This window comes from Saccopteryx bilineata, chromosome 2 (assembly GCF_036850765.1).
Source record: "Saccopteryx bilineata isolate mSacBil1 chromosome 2, mSacBil1_pri_phased_curated, whole genome shotgun sequence".
Classification (NCBI taxonomy): Eukaryota; Metazoa; Chordata; class Mammalia; order Chiroptera; family Emballonuridae; genus Saccopteryx; species Saccopteryx bilineata.
This window is the reverse complement of record NC_089491.1, coordinates 379,027,119-379,050,222: the sequence shown is the minus strand read 5'-3', so window position 1 is coordinate 379,050,222 and position 23,104 is coordinate 379,027,119. Positions and strand designations below refer to the sequence as shown.

General features: G+C 57.7%; 2 protein-coding genes across 6 annotated transcripts; both read right to left on the bottom strand.

Annotated features, from left to right (window-relative positions):
- Window positions 1–1,364: 1,364 nt before the first annotated feature.
- Window positions 1,365–9,429, bottom strand: SPATA20 (spermatogenesis associated 20). Of its 2 annotated transcripts, XM_066263951.1 has the most exons (16): window positions 9,322–9,429; window positions 8,187–8,366; window positions 8,026–8,090; window positions 7,685–7,839; window positions 7,466–7,609; window positions 7,165–7,366; window positions 6,689–6,819; window positions 6,485–6,589; window positions 6,215–6,289; window positions 5,908–6,117; window positions 5,626–5,818; window positions 5,145–5,313; window positions 4,656–4,867; window positions 3,014–3,213; window positions 1,880–1,960; window positions 1,365–1,729 (listed from the first exon to the last, which is right to left on the bottom strand). In XM_066263951.1, exons 1-16 carry the CDS (start codon window positions 9,396–9,398, stop codon window positions 1,559–1,561), a joined length of 2,370 nt encoding a protein of 789 aa, XP_066120048.1. In that variant the 5' UTR covers window positions 9,399–9,429; the 3' UTR covers window positions 1,365–1,558. The 2 variants fall into 2 exon arrangements, with proteins under 2 accessions (XP_066120048.1, XP_066120049.1); XM_066263952.1 differs by lacking the exon at window positions 6,215–6,289.
- A 2,886-nt stretch (window positions 9,430–12,315) lies between these two features.
- Window positions 12,316–22,905, bottom strand: EPN3 (epsin 3). Of its 4 annotated transcripts, none has more exons than XM_066263950.1 (10): window positions 22,617–22,905; window positions 18,777–19,477; window positions 17,637–17,725; window positions 16,850–16,930; window positions 16,504–16,632; window positions 15,429–15,516; window positions 14,690–14,959; window positions 14,396–14,512; window positions 14,065–14,292; window positions 12,316–13,930 (listed from the first exon to the last, which is right to left on the bottom strand). In XM_066263950.1, the coding sequence occupies exons 2-10, from the start codon at window positions 19,336–19,338 to the stop codon at window positions 13,596–13,598; spliced, it is 1,899 nt and encodes a 632-aa protein (XP_066120047.1). In that variant the 5' UTR covers window positions 19,339–19,477; window positions 22,617–22,905; the 3' UTR covers window positions 12,316–13,595. The 4 variants fall into 4 exon arrangements, with proteins under 4 accessions (XP_066120047.1, XP_066120043.1, XP_066120046.1 ...); XM_066263946.1 differs by having other exon boundaries at window positions 17,637–17,755; window positions 22,617–22,904; XM_066263949.1 differs by having other exon boundaries at window positions 17,637–17,755; window positions 22,683–22,904.
- Between the last annotated feature and the right edge of the window lie 199 nt (window positions 22,906–23,104).

The following is a 23,104-nucleotide window of genomic DNA, read 5'->3' as shown; positions in this document are numbered from 1 at the left end:
CTGCCTTATCACCTCATTCATGAGGGTCAGTGGGATGACAGAGTCAAGAGGATTTTGCAAATTGCCCAGACCCTTCCAAAGCCAAGGCTGGGACTGCCAAAAAGGCCACCTGTGCTTCACAATGCTCCACCCTCCCTCTTCACTGCCCCCAGATCAGCCTCCATTTGCCCAGCCCTCAGATTTCCTGGCAAGGCTGAGCAAGCTCCAGCCAGAAAGGGGCCAGCTGACCTTGTTGGCCGGAGCCCTAATCCCCTCCAGATGGGCCGGTGGCTTGCACAGAGGGCCCGGCTGCCCAGATAAACTCTGGTCCCAATGACCAGGCGTGGCTGTGTGTGACCATGCCCAGGGGCTGGTCATGGTCTTCAGCAGAACTTGAAGTGACTCAGTCCAGTCTCCCAGCTCCTTCATGCCCCACTCCTCCCCACTGCTGGCATCCCTATCAGCAATGGCCTCATTCGGGTCTTGTGTCCAGCAACTTCCGGCTATCTGTACTGCTTCACTCTGCAGCAATGAGGGTGCCCAGGCTCAGTGGACCCCTGAAGGTCTGGGGTGGGAGAGAGCTCCATCCCTTTCTCCCTGCCCATCAGCCCCATCACCCTACACCTGCCCTTCCCAAAGTACGCTTCCTAGTCCCCTCCCCATGGTGGAAGCTAGAGAATGAGACCGGTATCTTGCAGCACTGAGGGGACAGGCGGAGGCTACAGGAAGGCACAGGCTTTCCCTGCAGCAGGGAGGACTCCGATTTGGAGAAGGACTTCCAACTCAGCAGACGGTTTGAATGAAAGAGAACCTTTCCCTGGCCTGGCTTGTGTGTATGTGGGGCGATGGGCAGTACGATGGCCTGCAGGAAGGTTTTGGCTCCATCCCGGTGAGGCTGAAGGCTGGATGGAGATCCTAAAAGCAGTGTCCTTGGTCCTGATAACAGTAGCTCCCACAGTGTACTAGAGCGTTTGCAAATGTTGCCATTTCATGAAAAATAAAAGTTCATATAGAAGACTTTTATACAAACTTTCCCCAATTCTGCCCCTTCCCCAGCTTAAACAGGAGGAGACAGGGAAGGGGAGGGCAGGCTCCTTGCTTAACCCCATCCAAGGGCAAGAATTGGCCTTCCCTCTCCTGGGCAAGTCCACACCCCACCCCACCCCTAGAGGTTGGTACTGGTCCCCTGACCTCAGTTTGACCCAGACCACAGTGACCATGGTCAAGAGCAGGGCCATCCTGGTGAGCTCTGGAGGAGAAGGAGGAATTTGAGAAGGCAGAGGGGTCAGCTGGAGGGTCCCAGAAGAGGCCCTGGACTGCTGCTGGGTTCCAGGCTGGAGCACAAGGCCCCTTCCTCTCTCATAAGCATGGCCGAGGCCCTGAGGTTACCACGGGATGCTGTTAAGTTTATTTCAAGGTGAGTGGATGCCCATGGGGGGGTAGTGAGGATAGCCAGGTCACCTGGTGACAGGGTACTCAGGGATGGCCGTAAGCTCTGCAGGGCCCTGCAGGGCCCAGTCTCTGGTGGGTTGGAGTGCCCCACCTCGTGCTCCAGCCCCAGCTCAGGGCGGCCAGCCGGTCACTGATGCAGCCGCTTTCGCAGTTCGCTGGGCTCAGTGATGGGCATGGAGCAGGCTTGATTCTCACACACATAGGCGGTGGCGCGGTCTTCTAGCTTCCTCAGGGTATTCAAAAAGGGCAGCTGACGGGACAGGAAGCTCGAGGGGTCCCCATTGGCCAGAATCAGCACCTGGGATAGCGGCAGAGGAGACAGGATCACCTGGGGCTGTTGGGACACTGGCAGGGCCTCCTGAGGGTTTCCTCTCCCCAGGCCTTGGGAGGAAAAGGAGATATTGGGGAGCTGAGGGAAGGAGGGGGAGCCAAGTTCACAGCCACCAACCTTGTTAGGGATGTAGATGGAATGGACACACTGCACCAGAGCCTTGGTGTCCTTGGCCTGGGGGTCTCCACAGATGACAATCTGGTTGTATCAGAAAGGTAACTCAAGGACCCACCAACCATAGAGGTCCCAGCCCCCCCTTCATAGGGGCACCACCCTTCAGGGTCAGGTGCAGGGAGGCTGGACCCAGACCTACCAGGGCTTCCCCATCGTCCCTCCACCCCCGTAGATCCCAGGAAGGAATGAAACTCAGCTCAGCATCCCCCAGATTCACTGCTCAGCAAGTGGGAACACACACACACACGCACACACACATACACACGTATGCACATGCAAACACACAAGGTGGCAGTGTCATACACAGTGACAGAGACACAAACATAGGAGACACACACACAGGCAGAGATACCTGCACACACATACACACACACAGATTCGATACACTGAAAGACATACAAACACACACAGAGACCCAGATAGGGAGACACAGAGTCATCACATATGCCCACAGAGACACAGATACCACACACACAAACAACACACACACACACATACACAAAGGCAGAGAAATACAGGCAAACACACAAATATAAGCAGGCAAACCTTAACACGGGCTATAGACATGCAGACCGGCAAACATACCCTGGATAAAACTCACACCAGCACACACTCAGAAAGGCAGACACAGTTACACACCTCCAGACGTGCACATACAGCAATAACATACATAGAGACATACATGCAGATAAGCATAGACCCGCACACACACCAGTAGATCCAACTACACAGTACACAGACATGCGGAGAAACACTTCACCAACCACAGGGACCCCTGCCTCCTGCCCCTGCTCTAAAAGCCCGAGCCACAGGCACTCACAGAGGCACCTGCCTGTGCCACGGGACTCTCTCAGACGCACACTCACACACACTGCTCTACCTGCACGGAGCAGCCCTTACAGACATTCCCGCACAGACACCTGCACACACACACACACACTCCTGGATGGCCACACACTCACGGACATGAGATCTGGTGGACAGCCCCAAGAGTCCCCCCCCATGTCCCCATCCCCCACTGGGGCCCTAGCTTCCCTCTCACTCAGGATCCCAGCCCAAGTGCCCTCAGCCCCCAACCTGCTTGAGGGTCTGCTGGTGGGCCGAGAGGGCCCGGACCATCTCGGGCAACGCAACGGGGACACGGCGCATGCGCTCAGAGAAGGCAGTCAGCAGGCACACACACTTGTCGATCCAGTCCTTGTGGCCCGTGAAGCCGTGCAGCCGGAGCAGGTTGTGGGCTGACACCGAGTTGGCGCTGGGCTCTGCGCCATCCTGGTCTGCAGGGCACAGGGGGGCAGAGCCGTAAGAGAGGATCCCTGGGTTCCCAGACCCTGCCCAGGACTGTGGCGGGGGGGGGGCTCAGGAGATGGGATGGAGAAGACCCCTGCCCACCCACCCTGGTCCAGGTCTGAGTGGAGTGCCAGCACCAGCAGCGATTAGTCCTTTGCTCTCCCACGGGCATAGTCACCTCCTGTGCCACTGGATGAACTGTTGGTTCCCTGGCTCCCTCATCTCACCTCCATCCAACCACCCAGCTGCTCCGGCCAGAGCGGCATCCTCCTTGCCCCTCTCTTTCCCTCACCTTCCACTTCTAAGTCCTCCACATGAGCACCGGGTCTGCAGCCAGAATAGACTCTCACATCCTCTGCTCCTCCCATCTCACACGTCTCCTTGTCCGAGCCTGTGCCGGTGCTTGCCTTGGCTGAACGCTTTAACAAGCAGCCTCCTACCTGGTCTCCCTGTTTCCCCTGCCCCCATCCCTTCTCCACCGTCAGAATGACATTCTTAGATCTCACCAGAGCAGGTCACAGTCCGCTTAAAATGTTTCAGAGCCTGCCGCTCCTTGCAGTGCCTAGAAGGCCCTGCAGGGAGCTGCCCCTCTCCTCACCTGGGCACCATCCCCCACAAGCTGGCCTCTGCCTCCATCCTCCTTGGCGCACGCTGCCCTTTTCAGGCCCCTGTGGGATATCCCTGTCTGAAATCCCTCCCCAGCTCCTCCATGACAAGAGGGCCCACTCTGGCCTCTGACCCTTGTCACTGATTTAATCTGACTTCCCTCCAGCTGAGTTCAGCCCCACTGATGTTCTTTCTCAGTGCCTTTCATTCATTCAGTGACTGTTTATTGAGTACCTACTATGTGCCAGCCTGGGGATATAGCAGGGGCAAAGTCCTGCTCTCAAGATACTTATGTTTGGGGGGAACACCATTAACGGACCAGACACATCAGGTGATGGTAAGCACGGCTGAGAAAAGTTTGGGGACAGGGGACAGAATGGAGTCCTCCTACTTCTTCATGGCACTCACAGTTTTAACCATGCCTTTGTTGCGTGCATTTCTGCATCAGTCTACTATTTATTAGTTGTCTCCCCTACTACACTGTAACCTTCATGAGGGGAGGGACCAATTCAACCTTATTCAGCTTATGATTCCAGGCATGATGGTGACTGTGCTAAGTGGCATGTTCACTGACTAGTTCAATCAATCTTTACGGCAACCCTGTAAGGTAGTACCAATGTTAGCTCCATTTTGCATATTAAGAAACCAAGGCTCTGAAATATAAGACCAGCTCAAAGTCACTCAGTTAATAAGCGGTGGAGAGGAGAACCCAGGAGGCCTTGGCCCCTGCCCACGGTGACTCTTCACCATCAACACTGAGCTTACAGCTTCCGCAGGGAAAACCCAGCCCCGGTGGAGTCCGGGAAACAAGGCCAGCACTGACCATCCTTCAGACGCAGGGGCAGGCCAGCCCCCAGCTCAGCCTCGCTGCAGAAGTAGCCGCCACCACGGGAGTCCCAGAAGAGCCTGTCTTGTGTGTCTTGCAGCCTCAGAGCCCACTCGAGCCACGCACTCTCCAGCGAGGCCTCGTACAGGTCCAGCAGGCCCCGCACCACGAAGGCGTAGTCCTCTAGGAAGCCCCAGCAGGGGGGGTTGCTGAAGAGACAGACATCAGGGGAGGGGCAGAGAGGCTTCCACCGCGGAGGCCCTTTCCGTGCATACTTTCACTTAACACTAGACGTCTACCTCTGCAGGAGGTACTGTTAGCCCGTTACCTGGACGGTCAAGAGCCCAGGAAGGCCAAGAGCTCACAGTGGGCAGATGGCAGAGCCGGGACTGGCGTCTACCCAGAGGGGAGGAGAGGGGCAGAGGTAGGCCTGGGGCGCCCAGGGAGACAAGCCTTCCCCGCTGCCCTGCTGCCCAGCCCCCGCACCTGTGCTCCACGGTCCCCCCCGAGCCTGCGTAGCAGGTCCGCATCAGGCGGCTGCTGGCCACGTCGAACATGTGCCGCTTCAGGAACTTGGCACCGTTGGTGGCATAGTTGATCAGCCTCTCTGCACCCAAGACAGCCCCGGTCACGGCATAGCCAGACACCATCAGTCCTAGAGGGAAGAGACACCAGTGGTCATGAGAAGCTGGTTGGTGCCCTCCAGTTTGTCCCCTCCCCTAGACCCCTCCAAGGCCTGATGCCTCTCCGGAACAATATGGTGAGCGGGTAGGACTTGGGCTCCGGCACCAGGTATAGCTCGGTCCCTAACCCCTGTTCATGACCTTGGCAGCTCCTTAACTCTCTGAGCCTCAGAGATAATAAACCTGATAAGGGAAAAATTAATATACAGCAGGTGCCTGACACAGAGAAGCTTTGTGAAGGGTAATTCTATAAACGGATTGGGCTTCAGACTCGGTGCCCCCACCATTCCAGGCGGCCAGCATCTTGCTGTCCAGGTGCGGCTTCGGCCGATGCTTCCGGGCCTGGAAGAGCTTCTCCAGCCCTGTACTGAGCAAGGTCCGGACAGCCTCCACCTCCAGGCCAAAGCGGGCAGCGGTCAGCTCCAGAGAATACCGGACGGTCAGTACGTTCTGGCCCTGCAGCTCCCCCTTGGGGTCCTGAAGAAAACATCCCTTGTCCAAGAGAGTCCACTGGCCTGTCTGCCTGTCCAGCTTCAGGGCCCTCTCACGTCCCCAGGAGTCCTCACCTGGCTGGGGCTGATGTTGCCAGCCTCCGTGAGCCCATAGTGCTTTATGAGGAGCTGGCCAGAGGTCAGAGGCTCGGTAGCCTCCAGCACGGGCTCTGGGAGCAGTTGCTGGACCTCTTTGATCGTCCATACATAGAAGGCACCCTCTTTGGGCCGCATGCCCGGCTCTGGGGGCGAGTCTGCGTCCTCTGCACTGCAGAAGCCTCCAGACTGTGGGGAGGGGAGAGTTGGCTGGTCCCAGCCTCCCATGCAGTGGAGGCCCCGAGCCCTCCCGCATCTAGGCCCGCCTGCCTCAGTGGACACACACCCGATGGACCAGGTTCCGAGCTACATACTGCAGGATGCCTTTGGCAACGTCAGAATAGAACTCATCACCAGAGATCTGAGGGGGAGGAAGGAGGCTGTCAGCAGGGGCCCCACCTAAGTACAGGTGGGCAGTCAACATCCTCCCAAGAGGGTAAGGAGGAAACCTGGGTACTGGGCTTATGGGACAAGATTAGGGGTGAGCCACAAGTTACCAGGAAGACCATGGGAGGGACAGCCAGGGGTAGGTAGACAGGCGGGAGTTCAGGGTCACCTGGAAGGCCTGTGAATAGGCCACCGCAAGCTGCCCCTGGTCATAGAGCATCTTCTCAAAGTGGGGGACGTGCCACTGGCGGTCCGTGGAGTAGCGGTGGAAGCCCTGTACCAGGTGGGACATGGGTCTGGAGGCCGATCCCAGCCTCTGCGCCCAGTCCACTCCCTCCTGCTGTCCCCTCCCGGGAGTGCCTAGCCCCCTCACCTGCCCTACGTGGTCTCGGATGCCCCCGTTGGCCATCATTTTCAGGGTGTGCAAGGCCATCTGCTGGGCTCGAGAGCCATCCTGGGTGAGTCGATGGCTGAGCCAATAGGAGAAGAGGAAGTTCAGGATCACTGCGGGCACAAAGACCATATGGCTAAGAGAATGGGGGGGGGGGGCGAGGAATGCAGATCTGGGTGGTCAGCAGGCCACTGACCAAGCTGAGGTCAGGAGTTCACACAACATACTGTCTGTCTGATAGGCTTGGGGTGGGGGGATCAATGGTCAACCCAGAGCACAGAAGATCTATATCCAGGTCAGTGTCAGGGTCCCTGCTAAGCTCCTCAGTGAGGTCTTGATTGGACAGCTACTGACAGGATGGGGGTAAGGAGAGCAGGAGATTAATGACCAAGACATCGACCAGGACAGGCTTCAGAAGGCCAGGCTGGGAGGGGTGCACATGGGGGGGGGGCAATGACCTGGTGTGGGAAACTTGGGGGCCTCAGCAAAGCCACCGTACTCCTCATCATAGCCCTCATCCAGCTGTTGGAAGCAGCGGCTGTTCATGGTGGCAGCAGAGGGTGGCAGCTGGCGGTCCCCCGTGCTGATCTCCGAGCGGGCCAGCAAGGCTGTGGTGACACGCTGGCTGTTTTCTAGCAGTGCATTCTTGTTCTGCTTCCACTGCGAGGCACGAGCAGACGTGGAGGTCAGCATGAGGCGGGGGTCCCTTCTTACCTCACCCTAGACTACTCACCCCACCCCCACAACACACACACCCACCTGATCCCGTATTCTCAGCAACACTGTGCGGAAGCCAACACGAGTCAAGCCATCCTCAGGGGGGAAGTAGGTGCCTCCCACAAAGGGCTGGAGGTTGGGAGTCAACCACACACTCATGGGCCAGCCCCCACCACTGCTGGTGGCCTGGCGGAGAGAGTGCGAGGGTGAGGGGAACGGCCCCCAGTGCATGGGCAGTCCCCTCATGGCAAGGTCACTGACCTGCACGAAGGTCATATAAACCTTGTCCACATCTGGCCGCTCCTCCCGGTCCACCTTTACACTGACAAAGTCCTCATTGAGCAGGCGGCCAATCTCCTCATTCTGGAAGGACTCCTCCTCCATCATGTGGCACCAGTGGCAGGTGGAGTACCCCACTGGAATGGGGTCATGGGGCCATCGTGGGGACCAGGGACAGGTCGGAGGGTGCCAGCCAAGGGGACCCAGCTGTCCTGAAGAGGCCCTGACCTCTGGTTTCCCAAGAGGCCCCCAGATCCCAGAAGACCCTTCCCCTGTCCACCACCACCCTGCTCCCCCAATCCCAGGGGAGGCAATCGCAATACCTGAAAGGAAAATTGGCTTGTTTTCTTTCCTGGCCTTGTCAAAGGCTTCCTGTCCCCAGGGGTACCTAGGCCCGGCAGGGTGAGGTGTCACTCACTAGCCCAGGTGTCGGAGGGGTTGAGAGCCCAGCTCCCCCCGGAAAGGCATCAGGAAAGGTACTCACCAGTCCACAGGGTTGTAGGCATGTTGTAGGAGGTATGGTGACTTCTCATTGATAAGACGGTTGGGGACCTTCTGGGGTGTGGCCAGGGCATAGTTAGGGCGGCTTCCCTTCGATCCAGCAGGCATGGGCACTGAACTACTGACCGTCACACTTCGGTCCTTGTCCCGGGAGGAGCTACCCCTGGCATGAGCAGGTTGGGTTAGGCCAGGGGTCTCCTCCCATCTCCCTAGAGGCCCACTCCACCCCTCCCTGCCACCTGGCACCGCTCCCCGGACCGTTGCTCTCAGCCCAACCCACCTTTCTGAACCACGGGGGAGACTGTGGCCTTTGTGCTCCCCCTTATGTTTGGGGGGAGGTGAAGAAAGGTGGCTCATTGGGGGCTCCTTGCCAAGTTAGTCTCCCCCAACCTCTCGGACCTGGACTTGGCAGTGAGAAGGAGGAGGACTGTGAGGTCAGTGTGGGTCACAATGGGCGGAATGGTGGTTCAGGCTCCATTCTTCCCTCATGACGGGGCCCCCTCCCCAGGGTGGTGGCTCCCAGCATGCCTGGGTGTGTGATCTGAGCAGAGAGGCTGCCCGTTGCTGGTGGCTGGACAGGGCAAGAGTCTGGGACTAGAACAGGTTAGGGGCAACGCGAGTTAAATCAACGGGGAGGACTCCCTCACCCAACAGCGCCTCACTGGGCACTTCTGTGGAGCCAGGTCCTGTCCCAGACCCCTAGGGCCCCAGGGAACTCAGAAACTGACCCCATCTCAGGGATCGGTCTGGAAGGATGGTGCTGTAGGGCAGCCTAAATAATGACAGGTCCCTGTAGCAATAAGGAGGACAGCGACGGGCCAGTTCAGGGTGCTGTCAGACAAGGACCCTTGGCCCAGCATTGGGGTCCAAGGAAGGTTTCCTGGAGGTGGTGTCAGAACAGTGTATCAAGTGAACTAGCCCTGAAGCCAGAGTGGGGGAAGGAAAAGGAGGGCAGGGGAGCTTTATTGCCAGCAGGTCGCGGAAGCCGACTTGTGGAGGGTGGGGGAAGGAGTCAGGCATGAGGAACTAGCGGAGCAGGAACTGAGGACCAGCGATGCCCGGCCCTGGGGCCCAGCAGGCGCAGGGCATGCGGTAGCGGCCCACTCGCTCGCCTGTACCTGCGACTTGAAGCAAGGCCGGGCCTGGCGCGGGGCAGCAGGAAGCCGCGGCACAGCCAAGTCCGCATGCCCAGCATGGCTGCTCCAGGTCCATGCGCCGCCGCCGGGGCGCCGCGGACAGAGAGGAAGGGTGGGAGGCCAAGAGGGGCGGACCCGGGCACCGGCCCAACCGCCGGTGGGTGGTCTCCGAGCGCCACCCGGTGTCCGTGCGCGGGATTGCAGGTCGAACAACGGCTTGAGAGGCCCCTCCTAGGTTTGTGCACAAAATTGGGCAGACGCAGCTGGACCTAAACCAGCTGCCTGAGGGAGAAATCACCCTCATGAGGAATACACGGAGGACTGTGAGGACGCCAAGGCCATGGAATGCCAGAGCCTTGGATTATTTTGTCCAACCTTTGCCCATTTTACAAATGAGAAATGAGGCCGCGGCAGAACGTGTGGTTTGTCCAGGCCCACCCAGTGAGTGAGCTTTGCCTCTGTGCTGCCTCTCCCTATCAAGGTGCAACTCAAATCCCACCCACTCCAGGAAGCCTTCCCTGAGGAGCAATAATGTGTCAACTTTATGTCCTATCATATACTTTACACACTTTTGCCACATTCTGCCAATATTAAGTGCCCCCTGCCTGCCAGACACTCTGCTAGGTGATAGTGGGCAGACCAGGCTCCTGCCCTTGTGTTGCTCACAGTCTGAAGAGGGAGGGAGGTAGAAGCTAATCCAACAGCCAAACAAATGAATGTACAACCACCCACTGTGAAAAGTGCTACGACTCAGTATAACAAGGAACCTGGTCCAGTAGGAGAGGCAAGGGGGGAAGACTTCCCTGAGGAATCACATTTGTTTAGCAACCATCAAAGAACAAGAGGTTGGAATCTGGAGAGGGCGTGTGGAAAGTACTAGAGGAACAGGAGGAGGAGATATGCAAAGGCCCTGGGGCAGAGCAGTCAGTCAGGGCTGAGGAACTGCAGAAGGCCAGCCTGGTGGCAAGACAGAGAAAAGGGAAGAGAGGCAGTAGATGAGGTTGAGGTTGAGGGGAGGTCAGGGGCTGAGTCTTGAAGGGATTTGTGAATTGTGGGAAGGAGTTTTGGTTATTGATGAGAACAGAAGAAAGCCGTTGAAGGCTTCCCAGTGGAGAATGGACTGGAAGGGGGCAAGCGGGGCAGCAGGAGTGGTTAGGAGGCCATAACAGGACCAGGGGAGGTGGCGAAGTCTGCACCAGATGGAGGTGGAGATAGAAAGAGATGCCTGTATAGGAGGAAAGATTGTCAGGGTTGGTGGTGAAGGAGAAGAAGGTGTCAGGAGTGATTTTCAGAGCGGGGCTTGTGCTGGGTGGTGGGTCCATTGCTGATGAGGGGGTGAAGGGAGAGGCTTGGGTGGTGGTTTGTGAGGTCAGTTTTGGACATATTGACTTGAGGTGCTCTTGAAACGTACATGTAGACACAACAAGGCTCTGGAATGCAGAGGAGAGGTTGGTGGGTGAGAGGAATCGAGGTGTTCGGTGTGGGGACAGTGCAGGCACGGGACAGATTGTCCAGGAAGAGCGCAGCGAGAGGAGAGAAGTGGTTTAGGTGGGGCTTGTGGGACTCAGGGGTGTATCCATGAAAGGCAAGATGGGAAATGGCCAGAGTGTCAAGGGAAAACCAGGACAGGGTGCCATCCCAGAGGCAGTGGGACAGAGAGCTATAAGGAGGGAGGGTCCAAATGGTCAGACTCCAGAGAAGTCAGCTGGGATGGGACAGAAAAAGGTCCAGTGGCTTTAGCAACATGGAGATCATGGTGGGCTTAGCAGACGGTGCCCCTGTGAGGTGGGGCTGACAGCAGAGGCTGACGGAGTGGGTTGAGGAGGGAGGGGAAAGGAAGGAGACATAGGATGGACACGTGAAGCAAGGGGAAAGACACTTTCCAAATAGATTAGGCTAATTATGACAAATACCAAGGGGGAGGATTTGGTGTAGGGAAGGCGATTGACGATATAGAGAAGAGAAATCTCTCAAAAGCTAGAACGACAAGAGTTGACAGCCAGAGGGTCAGCTGGGTGCTCCCTGGGAGGAATGAGGTTAAGATCAGAGAACAGGTAGCCTGCTTTGAATGTGGAGGAATTTGGGGTGATGACAACTCCCGTGTGTGAGCATGGGTAAGAGTTGCTGAGACATCATAAGGCGGCAAGGTCATCCAGTTGGACAATAAAGTCACATGGGATGGAGCAAGGCCTGGGTGAGTAGAAGACTGTGAGCCAAGACTGAAGCATGGCAAGAATGAGGTAGAACAAAGCCCCAGGCAGGGAGGAGGCGGGGACGGTCTGCTGGCTCTAGCCTTCAGGAGGGAGGGGTCTTACAGGAGGAAGACCTACTGGAAGCAGCTATGGGGAGCAAGGGTGCCAACATCTTCTTTGTGGAATCAAAAGAGCACCCCTTGGGGGAAAGGGTCAGGGGAGCAGTGACCACATGACAACCAGCTTAGGAGAGGAGAGCCCAAGTAGTGGAGGAGTGAAGGGTGGTCAGTGACCGAGGACGAAGATCTATGTGTGTTTGGCAGAAGATAAGACGGGGGTTGGACTCTGGGCACTGCCTGGCAAACCAGGAATGAGGGGGGATGGCAGGTTCATCTTCCTGGTTAGAAGAGAGTGAACCTAGGACTGAATGGACAGGGACCTGGGAAGAGCCACACAGCAACCTCTTGAGGAAGGAACTCTTGTTCCCATTTGACAGGAAACAGAGGCAGAGTCATACAGAGGTTAAGTAGTTTACTCAAGGCCAGGCAGCATAACCACTTATTACTAAGTGATTATATTATTAAGTGCAAACCTTGGAGCAGAGTTTTGAACTCTGTCCATCTGACTCCTAAGTAGGTGCTCTTGTCCATCCTGCCTTCAACGGCCAAGGTGGGACTCCCTCCAAAACAACAGAGCTGCTCCGTGCCCCACCCCAGCCTTAGGAAGGAGAGCGGCATTGTGTGTGTCAGCCGCTGCCAATTTTGGTGTTTTTGGCCTATAGAAGGCCATCTTTGCCCAGTGCCCCAGAGGGGTGGGGCTGGCCGGAGGCTGCCCGCAGGGCCAGACCCTGAGTGCTGAGGACACATCAGTGTCTGATGGTCCAGTGATCAGAGAGCATTGAGTAGGGAAGGAGGGAGTGCGACCATGGTGTCCCCAGGGTGAGGTGCCAGGCCCTCCCCCTCTCCCTGGTTTCCCAGATCCCCATAGGCCTTCAGGCTCCTCTTGCATGGCTGAGATGGAGTTTATTGCCAGCCCTGGGAAAGGAGAAGAAGGCAGAGCCAGGATTAAGTAAAACAAAGGAACATGGGGGCTTCCATACCTGGCTTGCCAGCGCCACTGAGTTCTGAGCTCCTGGAGGCTGTGGGCTTGGCAAGTCTCTGCTCCTCCCAGGAAAGCCCTGCACCCTCTTCTCAGCAGACAGCCAATATTTGTGAATTAAACCTGCTGAGCGGCCTGCAATCTCAAAGCCTGTGAAGTCAAACTGTCTGACGCTGAATTCCAGGACCACTCCATGCTAGCTTTGTGACTTTGAGCATACCATTTAACCTCTCTGAGCCTCAGTTTCCTCACCTATGAGATGGGTTTTGCACTTGGTTTTAGTGTTCTGCTGCCCCCATCTTGAAATTCTTAAGCTAGTTTTCAACAAGGGACTCCACGTTTTCATTTTGCACTGGGCCCCACAAATTACATAGCCAGTCCTGAGTAGGAGTAATGTTATCTACCTCAGAGGGCTGTTGCAAGGCTGCAGTGAAGTAATCTGTCTAAAGTGCTTAGCACATAAGTGCTCAATAAATGGGTTCCTTTGCTATAAGATCATCCCAGCGACTATGTGTGATAAATGAATGAAAATGATCAAACGAGTGAGTGCCCAGGGAACATCTGGAAGCAAAGGTGCCAGGGGGAGAGGGCTGTGCGGGAAGTAGGAGCGTTTTGTGTGCCCCCCACATGGTGGAGCAGGTGATTCACACTGTGGTCCAGACCTCCACGCCCCGCAAAAAGTCTACTTGGTGAGAGCTGGGACCGTGGGTTCCAGTCTTTATTACGAGAGCGTGACTGTCCACCCTCAGGCAGTTGTCTTTAGCTTCCGGACTGAGAAGATTCTCCGGCCAGGACCTGGGTCAGCACTGTCCTCAGGCGGGCGGGGAGTCTCAGCGGTTCTCGGCTTCCCGGGGCAGGTTCTGGGTGGAAGCTCCGCCTCTCCCCAAGATCGGGGGCGGGGCCCGGCGCTGTCCGTGTTGGGGGCGGGGTCTGAAGCTCGCGCCCAGCAGCCGGGGCCGATCGTGCTCAGAGGAAGGGGTTGGTGCCGGCCTGCGGGGTGGGATGGAGCGGCCCGGCTGAGTCCGACGTGGGCAGCAGTGGTGGCGGCAGGCTCGCGGGTGGCGGCGTGAAGGCGCCGGCCCGCGGGAAGACGCTGACTGAGCCGGGGAGGGCCACGCCGGCCGGCACGCTGCTGAGTGGGAGGGGCAGGGAGGCGCTGTAGGTCATGGAGCTCAAGGGCGCCCCGATCGGCCTTCCGGCCGCCAGGCCCAGCGCCGGCGACCCGGTTCGCATCTGGTTCAGGGTCGGCCTGCCCTGTTCGCCCCCTCCAAACGGGTTGGTGGGGGATGGAGCGCAGAGATCTGCAGAACGAGACGGGGGTATTGGAGTGGGTTAGGGAAATAGCCCTAAACTAGGAGGCGGACAAGATCTGGGGTTTTGGAAATAGGGAAGAAGGGGGCGCTGCAGTGTTGAAACCTGGCAGGAGGTGTCCTACCTGTCAGGAAGGGGTTCCGGGTCTTTGCAGGCTGGGGTGCCTTGACCAAGGAGTCAAGGTTGACCAAAGAGGAGGCTGAGGGGCCCAGGAAGGACTCAGGAGTGCGAGCTCGGGCCTCCTTGCTGGGCTGGGTTAGGGCATCCCCCACGACAACCAGGTCAAAGGCATCTGGCTCCTTGGTACCATTTTGCTTGGAACTGGGAATGGGGTCTCCAAACAGGTCCAGCTCTGAAACACAAATGAGTACGGAGAGGGATTGATCACCCTGAAGGAGGAAGAGGGCAGAGGCCAGCTCTGGAGGGGCCCCCATTCCTCAGAGCCTCCCGCTTACCCGCAGGACTGCTGGGCTTCTCAGAGGGCAGAGCCTGGGCACCCTCCAGCCTCTCCTTGGTCTCTGTGGATGCTGGAGGTTTGGCAAATGGGTCAAAGGTTGAGGTAACACCTAGACCTAGCCAAGGGAGGAAAGAGAGATGAGATGGGTTGGCAAAAAGAGCAGGCACTGGACTGACCTCTTTCCAGGCAAGCCGCCCTCCTAAAGGAGACGGGATCTAGTGTGCCTTGGCCCTGGAGGGAGGGGTTAAAAGTCCACCAGCCCTTCACCCATGCCCTCTGTCCCTTCACTTACCAGATGTGCTGGAAGTTTCCACCAAGGCCCCCCAAGGATCAGCCCCAGTGTTGGGGAGTTTGTGGTTGGAGGAGTTCTGTGCCCAGGGGTCTGTAGTTGGGGCTCCAGCCGGCAGCACTGGGGTCCGGCCCCAGGGCTCAGAGGAGGAGAGGGTAGGGGTCAGGTCCCATGGCTGGCTTCTGGACAGGGTACTTCCTGAGGGGACCGGAGACCAGGGGTCTGCAGAAGGCCCCCAGGAGGAGCCACTGGGCTCTGTGTTGGGCCTGAGACCTGAAATGGGAACAGCACAGACATGACCCCAGATTCACCCGTACCCCCCAGTCCAAGGCCTCCCCAGTTACCCAGGCCAAGTTTTGAGGCTAAGGGACCCATTTTACAGATTTGGGATGCTGACTCAGTACCACCCAGCAAGCTGGAGCCCAAATCTAGCAAGCTATCCCAGAAACCTAGACTCCCAGCATGGGCAGCTCAGGCCACCTTCCCAGTCAGGGGCTGGCTGGGGCAGGAAAGCCAGGGTAACAAGGGCACATTTCTGAGATCATTTCTCATGAATTGGGCTCTTCAGACATGCTCCCCCTTCTTCACTATGACACCATGTTACAGAAGAAGCTGAGGCTCAGAGACATGGTGACTTGTGCATTGGCCCTCAGCTGTGGGAAAGAGGGTGCCAGCAAGTGGCCAAGAAGGAAGGGGCTCTCTGGGGCCAGCCTAGGAGGCTCTTGCAGCCCTGTATGCCCACCTGGGATGTCCCATGGGTCAGCAGAGCAGTGTGAGGAGGGCAGAGCTGGGGTGGGTGCAAAGATGTCCGCCAAGTCCAGGATGGAGGACTGTGGAGAGGAGAGGCAGCCATGGCTCAGAGGAGGGTGGGGTCCAGGGGGAGGGCGGGGTCCAGGGAGAGGGCAGGCCCAGAGGAAGGGCGGGCCCTGACCTGTCATTCTGACTTCAGCTTATTCTCTCCATCAGTTTCATAAACATCTAGTGATGATTCCTCATCTCTGCACAGTGCCTGTCAGTTTATGAAATATTTCTTCATCCATTTAGTACTTACTGATTTTCCTAATAACCCTGTGCAGTAGGTAGGGAAGGTGGTGTACCCATTTTACAGATGTGCTGGCTGAGTCCCCGAGAGAGGAAACAAAATGGCTGAAGTCACACGGCCAAGGAGAAGCAGAGCGGGGCTAGAACCCAGACCTGCCTGACCCCTTCTTCAAGTGTGCTGTTCCTCAGCCCATCAGTAGTAAGGCAGGTTACCTTGCTAAGTAGTGTCCAAGAGAAACTGGTCACAGTGAACATACAGAGCCAGCAAAAAAGGGACGGAGACATCCCAAAGGTAGCATGGACAGCTTTGGAGGGTGGCCTTGTTCCCAGCAGCTATCTACTCCCTTCTCTTGAAAAATAGGCAGCGGAGCCCGGGATGTTTTTCACACCATATACTGAGTCCACCCCCGGTCTTGATCCACCCACCGTATCATCCTAGCCTGTCAGTGCTGGAACTATCCAACAAGCTCACTGTACAGAGAAAACTTGAGGCCAAAACAATGACGTGCCCCAACCATCAAGTGGCAGCAAATCCTAGAATCCAACTCCAGGGGTCTCAGATCAGGATTCTTTGCATCCCACTCTGTGTCAGCTTGGTCACCAGCCTATGTGTATGGAACCAGACCCGGGGCTGCTGTACCCCCCCCCCATTTTCACTGAATAAACACTTAATTAATACTCACTGTATACCAAGCACTGTTCTACATTCTTTACACATATGAACTCAGTTTATATCCCAGGCTCTGCCAGCCCATGCACCCCAGTGCTCTCCCTACCTGGCTGGTTTTCAGCTTCTCCTCCTCCTTTCTCTCTCCTCTCTCCGGCTCTCTGTCCCGCCGACGGTGGCCTGCGGCCCCGGCACCGTTGGCCATCGGGGAGTCATCTCCCCGCCAGGACCTCACCTCCTGCAGAAGGCACAGGAGTGAGGACAGCACGGGTAGCCCAGGTCGAACTTGAGGGGACCTGAGCTGAGTCGAGAAAAGTGCAGGGTGAGAAGCAGCTGAGAGGTTAGGAGCAGCAGGACCACCGGGCGAAGCGTGAGGAGCCTGGTTAGTGCCTAGTTAGCACTCTACCAGCACCAAAACCAGCACCAGCACCAGCACAGGAGGCTCAGCCCACTACCTTCTGGTGCTCTTGCCGGCTCAGGCGCAAGGCCAGCTGCAACTGCAGGTCCTCATCCCTGAGGGAGGCCGGGGGGACCGGCTGTGAGGGAGGAAGAGAGGGGTGAACTTGGCCCAGCACTCCCACTCCTGGGGCCTGAAGACAACATAGCCCATAGCCCTGCATGGGGACCCTGAACAGCTAGAGAAACGCCCACCTCGACAGCAGTGTGGGTATGGCCTTCTCCCTGTCCAGATCTGAGATGCTGCTTAAAAGTCAAGAGACTCAATCCTTTTCTTCTGGGTCCCCTGAGTCTCCTCGAGCCCTGCTTCCAACCTGGTCTGCCTGGATCCACAGAGGTGATGGCAGAGAGGATGACAGCACAGGGGCTGTCCCTGACCCCCCCCCCAAAGGATAGCTGATGGCTGGGGGCAGGGGGAGCATGTCTCTGTGTCTCCTAGGAATGTGTCTGTCAGCATATTCATCCCCTCCCTTCCATGAGGTGGCAACAGGACCATACCACATTTATCTACCCCCAACCCACTGCCCCCTCACTGTCCTTTCAGACCAAGCCAGAGAGGACTGGAAGGAGGAAGGTGGTCCCTGCAGGACTGTCCCAGGGACACAGACAGGTCCTATGCTGTCCTTGAGAATAGGTCTAGGGCTTTGGGGCCCAGAGTGGGGGAGCCTAGGAGTCAGGGTGTGGTGAGTCCAGGCAGGCGCCTCCCCTTCCTCCTCCTGTTCCCTCCCCGTGCCATCCCCAGCCCAGCTGTGGGGCCTCCTGGGCTGCCTCAGGAGGGGGCCTCACCTTCTCCGCCTCCTCTCGGCTCATGGCCAGGGCCAGCTGCAGCTGCAGCTCCTCTTCTCCCGAAGTCTGGGGCCGGGCCTGCTCCAGGTCTGAGGCGTAGCGGGGGGATGAGGAGGAAGCTGAAATGACCATCATGACTTCTGTGACCACACAGGCCCCATGGGCTCTCATATCCCATCCCCTCCAAGAGGCCAAGGCTTAGAGAGGGAAGTTAGGGGAAGAGAACGGCAGGCAGCCAAGGGCCTCAGGGGGCCAGGCCTCGTGCTTGGCACTTTCTGTAAGTTTCCCCAGTCCACCCCATAAATATTCTAGTCCCTCCTTTACAGACCTGCAAATAGCTCTAAGGGGTGCCTGGTCAGGGTCTTGCAGTACGATTTGAACCCAGAGGGTTTGCAACTCAGGGGCAATGGGCCCACCTCGCTGGCTACTCAAGTCACCAACTTAAGGCTTGTCCCTCTTAATCTGAGACACTGAGGACCCAGGTTTGAAACCCCGAGGTCATCAGCTTGAGCGCAGGGTTGCCAGCATGATCCCAAGGTCCCTGGCTTGAGCCCAAGGTCACTGGCTTGAGCAAGAGGTCACTGGCTCGGCTGGAACCCCCCTGTCAAGGCACGTATGAGAAGCAATCAGTAACAATAAAGTGATACAACTACGAGTTGATGCTTCTCATCTCTCTTGACCCCCCCCCCATGGGAAAAAAAAAGATTTAAAAAACGATTTGAACCCAGGCCCCCTGACTCTTCCATCTGGGCCCCATTCAGCCTGAGGTCAAGTGGGATGGGAGGGTCAGGGGCTCCAATGAGGGTCACAGCTCTCACACCCCACAGTGCACTGTCAAAGGCTTTATGAAAGGAAGACCATTCTGAGTAAGACTCAGGTCAGGGAAGCCCCCACCGGAACAAGCAGGAGAGTGGGAACTCTTGCCGTCCTACCAGTGAATTAACAACAGTAATAACAAATGTATACTAACATTAATGTTCACACTGACTTGTTGAGCATCTACTATGTACAAGGATTTTGCCTCACACTTTACATTCCTTATCTCACTGAATCCTCATGACATCCCTCTGAGGTTGTAGAGCCAGGGTTGGGACTCAGGTCACCTCCCTGTCCCCAGCCATGCACCCAGGGCTCACTCACAATTGTAGGAGGATGGGGAACCCCGAGAGCGGCTGTAGTCCTCGCCGTGGCGGCGGCTGAAGCCCAGCTGCCCGCTGCCCATGGCCATGCCCTCCAGCGCCATGCGCTCCTTGGTCTTGAGGGCGTGGGTCCTCTCCTGCCGGAGGCGCTCCTCGTCCTTGAGCAGGGCCATCACCTGCTTGACCTTCTCGCGCACATTGACGCCCTGGTCTTTGCCGTCACGGTCTATGTACTGGAAGTCCTTGAGCGTCTGGATGGTGAAGAGGTTCTCACGGCACTGATGGGCCACCCGCTCGGAGCCTGTCTTGAGCAGGTAGTCCAGCAGCGTGAGCGCCTTGTAGACGTGCCTCCAGTTCTTGCCACTGTCATTGAGGCGCCGCCACAGCATGCCCATGACCTCCGCGAAGGCCACCGTGTTGAAGGTCAGGTCAGCGATCTCGGACATAAGCGAGCTGGGCGGACCCCAGGGGTCATTGCTGGTGGCTTCGCGCACCTTGATCTCTGCCTCTGAGTAGTTGTGCACGATGTTCTTCACCTGGCGCCGCAGCGCTGAGGTCGTCATGGCTGGGGACTTGGAAATGGGCGCCCCCCGCCCCAGCCGGAGGTGGAGGGCTGAGGGCCACCGTCGTGAGGTCACGGTTTCCGAGGATAGGCCGCCGTGCTCTCAGCAGGGCGGCTGCGTCCTTGGGTTCCACATGGGTCTGAGGAAGAGAGGGTTTGCAACTCAGGGCCAATGGCCCACCTCGCTGGTCACTCAGTCACCTTCTTAAGGCCTGTCCAGGGTATCCCTACTGCCAGGAACAGCCTTCAGCAGGCATTTTTTATTTTTCTTAATTTACTTATTATTATTCAGTTGGCACAAGTAGCTTTGCATGCTCATTTATCTCCACCGTCACACTACAGAGATGCTATTGTTATTATCTCCGTTCACAGAGGGAGGAAATGAGGCTTAGAGGAGGATTCACTGATTTGTTCAAGATCACAGAGCTCATAAGTGGGTAGTCAGGATAAACCCAGGCAGACCTACCTTACAGTCCCTGCCTTACCGAGGGACACAGCAATGGCCCCCAGCATGCCTACTCCCCTAGCTTCTGCTCGGTTACCTCTTCTCTTTCTGCCAGGATTTCGTGAAAGACCTGTCCCTTCCGACTTCTCAGTCCTCGCTTTCCTCTCTTCTCATAGTGTTAATTTGGTAGTTTGATTCATTTAATACCTATTTCCTGGGACCTTCTCTGAGCCAGGCACAGGGCACAAGTACTGGTCCACCCAAGTCCAATTGAGAGGGTACGGACAATCACAGCCCAGTGTGGGAGTGCTGAGGAGCACAGGAGTACCCAAGCTGGGAAAACCAGGGGAGACTGCCTAGAGGAGGTGATGTCTGAGCTGAGAGCAGAGATCTGAAGGCAGGGAGTGGTGGAGCGAGCCATCGCAGAGGGAGTGCTGTGAGCCGGGCCAGGTGAGAAGGGAAGGGGCACCGACAGGGGAGAGGCTGCCTCTCAGAGAGACCTGGCCATCACCACCTCTGTGGTGCACACAGGAACACCCGAGGCCACAGAGGGCATGTGGCCTGCCGGCTGTCAGATATCATGTAGGTGGAAGATCTGGGACTAACAGCTAGGTCTCCAGAAGACTAATCCAATACTTATCATCAGTGTCACCGGTTTTGTAATTAATTCACCTGATTGCTTTACTGTCTCAGCCCCACCTTCTCAGCCAGAACATAAGCTCCCTGAGGGCAAGGCCAATCTGGGGTCCCTGAACCCCCAAGGCTAGGGGCACACAGCAGAACTCTGATACCGGCTGCAGGGGCATTAGGACCAGCCGGATGCCCTCCCCACGGCCACAGGACCAGGCCATCTGCTGAAAGCAAACCCAGGAATGTTCTCCCGGGCCCTGCCAGAAACCCAAACAGGAGTTTGCCATGACCATTCCTCTGGTATGAGTACACACAGGAGTGGGTACACACACACACACACACACACACAAACACACACAAACAGGCGTGTGCTCGCTGGATCTGTTGTAGAGCCTCTACTTCAACAATGAGCCCCCACCAATACCCGCACCCAGAGACTGCCCCTCTCCGCTCCACCTTGGGACTCAGCAGGGATCAGAGGAGTTTGCTGTACCCCTCACCCCTAAACCGGGTTCTCCCTCCTGCCAGCTCTGTTAACACAGGGCTCATCTCAAAGGGGCTGGCCAGACTCAGTGGTTGTCTTCAGGGCCCAGGTGCCGGGGAGATCTGCTCCCAGACTCGGGGGTTTCCTGGGGGTGACCTGCAGGGATGGAGGGTGCTGGCTGGAAGCATTGCCTACCTTCTGTCTGCTGTCTTTCTGTCCAGCCGGCCTTCTGAGGGGATGCCACTGGCCACCACTTGTTTAACTCCTGCCCTCCCCCTCACTAGTGACTCAGACCTGTCTCTACCTCTCTAACCGGTGGGCTGGAGGGTGCCGAGAGTCAAGATGAGAAGTAATTGTGCCCCAAAGCCCGCCCCTCCCGGTGCTGGGTGCCGGCCACTGAAACCAGCAGAACCAGTCAGGCATCGTGACTCCTGCAGGAGCTCTACTTAGCCCTCCTGCAGGTCAGGGGGATGGGGAGGGGTCCACCGTGTGGGCTCGGCAGCTCTGCCCGGACCTTTCTCCAGGGAGGTGGGCAGGGGGGAGCGTTCTCTGCACACCTCTGCCTGAACTGGGGGAAGGGAGGGATCAGAAACACTTGAAGTCGGAAGGGAACGGGGTAGGCAGGCAGAGGGGGAGGAGGAGGCCCGGGAGCGCAGGGGGGTGGAGGGGAGAGAGAGGAAGGAACGCGGGAGGGAGCGGCTGGGAGTTCTGCCAGCGGTGTTACAAGCAAAGGGTTTTATCGAACACAATATGCCCAGAAATAAAAGGGAGTGAAACAGAAACCCAGCAGCCGATAAGGCAGCAGTGGCGGCGGCAGCGGCAGCCGGGCAGCCGGGTATGGAATTACTGCAGTGACCTTGAGCCAGACCCTGTCAGGTGGAGGGAGTGACATTGAGAAGTCAGGGCCTGAGAGGCCAATTCAGCGATGGGGGAAGAGGGCAGGAGAGGCCGGAGGGCAGGGGAGGCAGAGGGGGAAATCTGCTGCTGGGTGGGGTTGGAAATGAAAGAAGGGCCGGCAGGGGGTGGGACCAGCGTGGGGGAGGCAAGTCTCAGCTCTCTCCTATCACAGGGTCCCAAGGAGAACTTGACCCAAGGGAGGGGGCTACTCTTCCTGGGGCCCAGAGGACTGGGGGGGGGGGGGACTGTCAGGGCTGAGGAAGCAGATGGCATCCCCAGAGTGGGCGTTCAGGGGGATGGAAAGCACCCAGATGTCAGTCACGTGGATGAGTTTGTCCAAAGTCTGTGCATACCCCACCAGCCCACACCCCCTCCCCTCCTCCACTAAGAGGGACTCTGGCCCCTGTCCCTGTCAGGTCCCGCGGTCCCGCGGGAGCAGTGGGAAGAGTGGCAGTGCCCTAACTCTTGCTGCTGGAGGGACAAGGGAGTGCCCTCCGACTCTGAGCTTCTTTCAGCTGTGTTCTGGGGGGTGAGGGCTGCCCTGAGGCTAAAGGGGCAGGGGGCTGAGGCAAAGGGCTTGGTAGGAGCAGAAGTGAGTCGAGAATGCCACCAGAGGTGCTGCTCGTCTCAGGATGGGGAGTAAGCCCCCCAGTTCTCCTTGCCGGGGTATCAGGGAGGGAGGGGTTGTGGGCAGGAGGACCACTTGCAGTCATAAACCCACTCCACATCCTGCCTGCCTCACCCCTTCCCTGGAACCTGGGAGGAGACTCAGCCCTAAACCTTCCACTGGGGCACCGCCGCTGCCAGGGAGGGGCCAGCTTACCTCTGGTGCAGGCTCCCTTGGCCCCAGCCCCGGGACCACGAGCAGCCTCTGCAGTGACCCTCCTACCTGCACGGCAGGGGGACGGCACAGCTTCGGGAGTGTCCCCAGAGCCATCCACCACAGACCCTCTTTCCGGAGACCCACCCCTCCCAGGAGGCGTAGACCCCTCGGAAGGGCGCGGCAGGGTCCCCAGAAAGGCGGCTGCTCTGCCTCCGTCTGCTAGTCTCCTGGATGCCCGGCCGGCAGGCAGCACTCAGAAGGAAAGTTGCTCAGCTGGCCCGGCAGGTCTGCCTCAGCAGTAACAGGACACAGGAGGAAGTGCAGGGCGTGTTAACCCCTTCCTGCTGGCCAGGCAGGGGACACCTTCAGAAGTGGAGGCGGTCCTGCAGGCAGTCCCCAGGAGGTGCAGCCTCTGAGGGTGGCCCACTCCCTGGCTACAATGAATTAACCCTTCCCCCGCCTGCCTCTACAGGAAACACGGCCAGGGG

Coding starts and splice junctions, on each gene's coding strand:
- SPATA20 (XM_066263951.1), bottom strand. CDS start 9,398: ATGCTGGGCATGCGGACTTGGCTGTGCCGCGGCTTCCTGCTGCCCCGC. Junction 6,118..6,214: donor CTCGGAACCTGGTCCATCGG/GTGTGTGTCCAC, acceptor CCCTCCCCACAG/TCTGGAGGCTTCTGCAGTGC. Junction 5,314..5,625: donor GATGCTGGCCGCCTGGAATG/GTGGGGGCACCG, acceptor TCTTCCCTCTAG/GACTGATGGTGTCTGGCTAT.
- EPN3 (XM_066263946.1), bottom strand. CDS start 19,338: ATGACGACCTCAGCGCTGCGGCGCCAGGTGAAGAACATCGTGCACAAC. Junction 17,756..18,776: donor TTCCCCATCCTCCTACAATT/GTGAGTGAGCCC, acceptor TGGTCATTTCAG/CTTCCTCCTCATCCCCCCGC. Junction 14,513..14,689: donor GGAAACTTCCAGCACATCTG/GTAAGTGAAGGG, acceptor TCCCTTGGCTAG/GTCTAGGTGTTACCTCAACC.